Source organism: Semicossyphus pulcher, unplaced genomic scaffold (assembly GCF_022749685.1).
Source record: "Semicossyphus pulcher isolate SPU_LCO1_2020_fin unplaced genomic scaffold, fSemPul1.0.p SCAF_3, whole genome shotgun sequence".
Taxonomy (NCBI): domain Eukaryota; kingdom Metazoa; phylum Chordata; class Actinopteri; order Labriformes; family Labridae; genus Semicossyphus; species Semicossyphus pulcher.
In genome coordinates, this window is record NW_027211704.1 from 3,799,826 (window position 1) to 3,806,985 (window position 7,160).

The 7,160-nt window shown below is 41.3% G+C and overlaps 1 protein-coding gene across 1 annotated transcript; it reads right to left on the reverse strand.

Moving 5' to 3' along the window:
• Positions 1-6,069: 6,069 nt before the first annotated feature.
• On the reverse strand, positions 6,070-6,675 carry ngfb (nerve growth factor b (beta polypeptide)). The gene has a single exon (XM_069679030.1). It carries the CDS (start codon positions 6,673-6,675, stop codon positions 6,070-6,072), a length of 606 nt encoding a protein of 201 aa, XP_069535131.1.
• Between the last annotated feature and the right edge of the window lie 485 nt (positions 6,676-7,160).

The following is a 7,160-nucleotide window of genomic DNA, read 5'->3' on the forward strand; positions in this document are numbered from 1 at the left end:
TGAACGCTGAAAGGCTCTCGTTACACAGCGTCAAGGGAATTCAAGTTCAAGATAGATCTAGGACAGATTGTTAGCTGAACTTACATGCAGATGTCTGTTTATAGAGTTTAATAAGAAGCTTAGTTGTCGTCAGATGACGCTGATGGAAGCTGGGATGTCATTATGGCAGATTACGTTCCGCCTGATTTTGTTCTCCTCGGACTGTTTTTCTTGCATACGCCACAGCCGGCAGTTTCGTGATTGGTCAATATAACTCGGACTACAGGTGTAGTTCAAACGGAAACCACAACACTTCCCGTAAATCCACGTCCCTGCCTACAGATTTTACCATATAGACTCTTCTACTATGCAGAATCTGTTAATCGAGATTACACTCGTCAAACCTTACATCTACTTCTTTATAAAGTCTACAGTGTTAGCATGTTAGCATGCTGATATTAGCATTAAGGTGAAAGCACCAATTTGCTCGTCCTTAAGGAGCAGCTAGCTAGACTCTTGTACCCGGTTCACATGTGGTAATAACGTGGTTTTAGTGATCGGATCACATGTAGACAGTAGTCCTAAGTACAGGTGTAGACACACCCAGGACGGATTGAGGATGCATTGAGGTCTGATCACTCATTGATATTACTCTTATTGTCTTGTATTGAAAAAATGAATGACATTTAAAGTCTTGTTTTTTAATTAAAACCAGGATTAATTAGTGTGCACACATTCAAAATTATCATCTTTAAGTAAATACGATATATTGAAAAAATAAATATACTGAGTCTTAAATATGAAAGTTTTCATACCTATAACTCTTCTATATAAATCTACACACTTGACTTTGTGAAGGAACGTTTTTTGTTAAACATCCACTTATGAGTTGCTTTGCATATGAATGCATGCAAAGATCACATGGAGTGACACCAAACCTCCTCTGTGTCTCTGCAGGCCAGATGAAGGGTCAGCACGGGTTCACTCTCTCTGACAGTCCAGCTTCTCATGTTTGTGCCGCCTTTGTTCGCCGCTCTGCTGTGGGAGGGAAACAGCGACGCCCTGTTAGTGTGCCAGGGTATCTGTGAGGACCAGTGCATCATGGGACACATCACAGAGCTGCCTACATACACTATCTGTCACATGACACCTCCAATTCAGAGGGACTATAAAGGGATTCATTTATAGATAGATAGATAGATAGATAGATAGATAGATAGATGTAATCATCACAGTGAAAGTAAACCCAGATTGAACCCACATCCTCAGGGTTTATAATGAAGTCAAAATCCCATTATCCCTCCACAGCCGCCCTCTCTTCATCCTCCCCTCACCCTCCTCACCCTCCTCACCCTCCTCTTCTGAGCTTGATATGTAAATCTGGTGCAATAATGTAACCTGATCTCCATATGGTGCAACTGTGAGTCATCCTTATGATCCACGAGATGGCAGACGTGAAGAGACAGACAATCTGGTGATACCAAATTCGATTATGTAAGGACAGTACATGCTTATCAGTTAATACATTCATTAGGCTTTTACATATAAAAAAGGCCTGTAAGTAATTTCTAAATGACAAAATACTTCAGAGTCTTTACAGTCTGAACATCTAACAAATATAATGTATCAAATAGTTTTAAATCTGTGTTAACAAGAGAAAAAGGCGAAGAGGAAATCAGATAAATTAGCAGGACTACACAGGAAGTTTTAGAAGACTGAATATTCAGACGCATCAATGTCTCCATCTAGTGGACAGACTGAGAAGTGCAACTTTACACTGCTTATTATAAGGGAAGATGTTTTGTTGAAGACTTTCTGGGTTTATTCTGGTACATGTGATTATTTATCATGACTATTAGCTCTTTGCACTTCATTATTTTTCCTAAAGCAATTTATCTCAAGGTCCAGGTCAAGCTTTTTCTACAGCTTTGAACCGTGTCTCTTGGTCTGCATCATTCAGTCAAAGGTAAAAAATCACGCTCAGTGAGTTGAAGTTGTTTCTTCCTTTTACGTTCATGACCTTATCAGATCCAAACTATATTATTTTTAATGTTTAATATAATTATTTATGTGTGATAGATACTTCAACAGCGGCTAGCTCGCTAGCTTTAGATTCCAATTGAATGAAATGATATTACAGGCCTTTAACTGCCACTAACACATGATTTGTTTCTTTGTTTATTTGATTTATTGACTGCTGCTGGGATGTAAAAGGAATTTCAACAATTAATGCTTTTAAAACAAACATTAGTTGCACATGGAGTTTACTTTTCTGTTAATTGTGAGCAGAAGTAAGTCTCTCAATAAATGTGTCTTATTCTTTTAACTCAGCAAGCAATTATATTTCCCCTAAGTTGTATTTCTAGGGTTAGCCAAAACTTTTATCAGTCAGAGATTTGAGAATTGTATTATTTTTATTCAAAAAGAGTCAAATTAATCCGCATCAAGAGGATTGTGTTGTTTAAGAAGCACATTTTTACACATTTGTAGGAGCTTATTTTTTGCCAAAGTAACATAAATAGTATTTTTGGTGTCTTTCGCTTTAGGTTAATTTGATGTTTATTATAATCATTGATGTGTGATCGATACTTTGCTTGCAGAAAAGTCAGAGAGCTCAGTCGAATGTGCTTTCTAATGTTGTTTCTTCACGTGACAATAAGAGAGCTCTGAAAATTATATTAAACTGTATCAGCTTGTTCAAAGGTGATTTGGATCCATAAGGTCAAAATGTCACAGTCTGTATTTCCCACACCTGAGTTACTAGTGTATATATACATATACTATGTACTATATATATAGCATCCTTCTGTCCGAGTAAATTGCCTCAACAGTTACCCCCACTGTGTTTGGATGCACATTTTTCTGTTGTAAGAGCAACAAATCGATGTGTTGCATGTTCTATAAAATGATTGAGGCCTTATTGCTGCTTTTTAGTTTGTGAATGTAAAACAAATGAGAGAATTATTTCTTGTTTTCCACTCTTATCTCCATATCATGCCAGAAAATATCAAATATATATTATTTCTTTGACGTGTAATCTACTGTAGCACATTTACTGTATATTTGAGGACATATTAGATTTGTTCCCGTGGCTGACCACTAGAGGGCAGTGTCGTATTTCCTCTTGAGGCAGTGCTGTGGCGAGCTGCCTGAGTTTGAGGTAAACAGAGCAGCAGTAAACTAAACACAGTGACTCTGACAAACAGTATTTACAGTTGGCAGGTAGACACCCCAAATGAAAGCACTTGTTTTAAAACTCAGGTTTTCCAGAAACATAATCCCTTTGTGTCTGTCTCCACTTTACCTCCAAACTCTGTAAAATCTTAAATGTCAGAGAGACAAAATTAGGATATGAGCCTTTAAAAAATCACAGCTGTTTCTGAAAATATGCCTCGAGAAGTGCTCAGCTCTGAAATGCCACTGCAGAGACAAAGACAAACGGCAAGCTAGGATATTATCAGCCGGTGTTAGCGTGATGAAACCTGTGCGTGTGCAATCGTATTTATGTTTATGTCTTTTTCATGTTGTTGCATATCAACTGTAGTGTGGAGAGCAGGAGGAAAACACAAAGCAAAGCCAGAACACCAAATTACTGGCGGTAAAATGAAGCCATATGGGCTCTCTGCTCGTTTTCCATCCATTTCTTTTCACGTCTCCGTCTCTCTGGAGCAGCAACAGGCTCGACAATGAATCATCATAAAACACACACGGTGTATGTATGTAAGTGTTTAATAAATAACAATATTAACAACAACATTTTATCAAAAGTTTTGCTTATATCAGACCTGGGTCAAACTGTACTTCAGTCTACTTAGAGCGGGCTGTGCTGTAGGAAAATATGAGTGAATGATTGTGTTTTGGTGCTGAAACTCTCAGGAGGTTAAGATTTAAGGTTTTCACTTGTGCTGTTGAGCAAAATCACAAAGTTCAGAAGCTGCACCTGTGGATCAGTCCACATCCACTTCCTGAGTCCTGAAGAAGTTACCTACAAGTCAACACAGGCCACCAAATCTGAGGTTAAGCTTAAACCTGCTGCAAAGGCTAAAAAGAGGTCACAGGTTACGTGAAACTTCAGTATCAATGATCAAATACGCACTTTAGGTTCACCTGGTTTTTATACTTCCTTAGCAGTTCATATCAAAATGGAACGTCAGTGATTTCCTTCCACTTAAAACTGTGTGGGTATCTTCATCATACTTCTGGTTAAGCTGCAGTAAAGCTGTGGTTCATCTGAACTTTGGCATTTATTAATTAACCTGCTAGTAGTTTAATTCCGTGAGAGGCAAAGAACAAATCTATGGAGCCTCCAAAAGGTCATGTCTTCACCTTTTGGCGACCTTTAAAAGGAAGAAGAACTTTAAGTCAGTTTAAAGGTAAAATCTTGCACCTGATGTTTTTGCTCGAAACAAATGATTAATCATGGGATCATTTAAAGCTAGGGAAGCTAACTTTGGAGAAGACAACCAGAGGAAGCTTTATTTTAAAAGTACATGCCTTTACAGATGATGAAGTAACTCCAATGATATATATGAACATACTCTGCCTCAGTTATGGTGCAGGTCGAGTCCAAAGCCCCTTTCCCACTGGTCAAAAAACACCCAGCTTTTTGGCTTAGTGGGAAAGGCTACAATCGGCATTCAGACCCGGGTCAAATGACTCTGCAGTAGACCCGGGTAATTATCGGCTCGGCTCCGATCAGCAATGAGGGGAACACAAAACCTGTGTCGACACACTAATCTCCGCCTCCTTTCCGGTGCCATGCTACGCTCCGTCGGTAACTTCTGCGACTCCTCGTCATCTCAGCTACAGATTCCTTGAACATCGTTCCAAATTTGTCTGCGCCGAGTTCGATAAACTGAATGAGTAATAGATACAATAAAGACCTAACCACCGTAACATCTTCACTGTTTACTAACCCTGTCTGCGGCATGTTTGTGACATCAGACGGTGACGCAGCAGAAAAGAGACGGACAGGTGTATACTTCACTGGCAGTGGGAACAGAGACAATCGGCATCTATACGCGGGTCTTCCCGGGTCTAAAAAACTTGCGTCAACACGCTAAATTGAATAAAGGTGACAGATCTTTGTCATCACTGCCTTTAACTGCAACTTTAGCTTCCAACCAAATGAATGATGATATTACATGATATTGGCCTTTAACAACCACATACACATGATTTTTTTCCTTTGTTGTTGTCATAGCATTTGAGCTATTGTTTGCTGTTGGGATGTAAAAAGGAATTTCAACAAATATGTCTTCTAAAATAAACTGCCTACAGTAGCTTTAAGAGTTGCTCATGATGTTTACTCTTTAGCTGATTGTAGGCAGGAGTAAGTCTCTCAATAAATGTGTCTTCTTTTTTAACTGTATTTCCCCTAAGTTGGACTTCTTGGGCAAGAATGCCAAATGCAATTCAGCCAACACCAGTTCAGTCACAGATTTTGTGGTGTCATGCGAGTAGCGACTTATTAAGCCTCAAGCTGCTAGCATCGAGCAGAGCTAGCTTGGTCTGGTAACCTGACTTCTTTCAAACTCCACACGTTATTTTGTCTTCAAATCAAACTGCCTCTGACTTCACTGACATCATGTGAGGCAGTTTATCAGTTTTTGTGCAGCTCATTCCGAAGCCAGGCTTTACACAGCTATTTAACACATATGCTAGTAGCGGCTAATTTAGCCTCATGCTGCTAGCATCAACAGAGGCCGTATGCAGTAGCCCTCCCTAAGGCTTGTAAACAAGTGTAAAAGTGGTGGATTTCCCCTTTGAAGTGTAATTATTAGGAGGATTGACAGATAATTACAGACTCTGCGCTCATGTCGACAAGGCAATCATGTGAAACTTCCTGTAAGCTGAACCTGTGATAAACTGCTGCTAACAAACAGATGCTAAGTGACGCAGCAACAAGCCCTTCATGTTTGTTACTTAAACAGCTGCATGCTGCAGATACTATTTGACCCAGGCCTGCTGTTCATACATGCAGTCCTGATACTTTGACATAAACCAATAATTTACTTTGTGCAGAGGAGTGATGATGAGTATGTCTGTGTGTGTACTGAGTGTGTGACCCTGTGTGTGCTTGTTAAGTCTTCACTGCCGCCACGACTTGCGGCTCAGCACACACACACAGGCCACGTTGATGCGTATGAGCCTCCAGGCCACCAGGTTCTTAAAGGAAGTCAGCGCTCGGACAAAAGTGTGCGAGTTGGTGCAGTAGGAGTTCCAGTGTCGGGCGTCGATCCCTAAACAGCCGGAGCTGCCGGAGCGCGCGCTGTGACACGTCGTCTCAAAGAAATACTGCTTCTTGTTAACATTGTTGATGTTCACGTCGGGCAGCACTGTCACCTCGTTGCCTGAGATGTCCGTGGCTTTGGTCTTGTTGCCCACCCACACGCTGATGCTCTCGCACACAGAGTAAACCCCCCGGTGCTGAGGCTGCCCTGCTCGCCTGCGGGCCCTCCTGCTGTGACCCTGTGACCTGTCAGGATCAGCATCAGGAGGCTGAGCGCTAAAAAGCACCCGGGGGGAGAGGTAGCGGCGCTTGGTGAAGAGTTTGGGGTCCACTGTGGGGACAGAGTTGGGGTCTTTGCCTGGATCCTGCTGCTGGGCCGTCGCGGCAGCACAAGAGTCTCCTCCGATGGCGGCCACAGCCCGGGCACTGAAGAGGAGGAGCAGGACCAGCATGGACGACCTCATGGGCACACAACCTGAGGGGGTCAACAAGAGAAGAATAAGCCTAAAACATCTGGCGTTTGTTTTTCTCACACCTTGCTTTTAAGGATTATTGTCTCCGAATTTCCACGACTTCTCCAACTAACCAAGACTCAGACAAAATTAGGATCCCTGTTTGTTATAAGTTCCTGATGTAGTGGCAAGGTTCAGGCACATAAGTATGCACAGACTGCCGTATATTCAGGCCAGGTGTAGAGCAGCAGATTCAAGGAAAATTGTATCTGAATAATTTTGGATGAAACCTCCAAACACGTGTGAGGCACACATTTCATTTAATTTCTTTCCAATAAAGTTTTAGCAGCTTTAATCCATTCGGAGGAGACTCCCATTTTTCCTTTACAGTTTCAAGGTAAAACATGTTGATCAGCGAGATTAACCTGATAAGCCCATGCCTGCAGCAGCTCATCTAATGAGTGGAAAAACACCCTTAATTTGCTCATCAGTGGCAG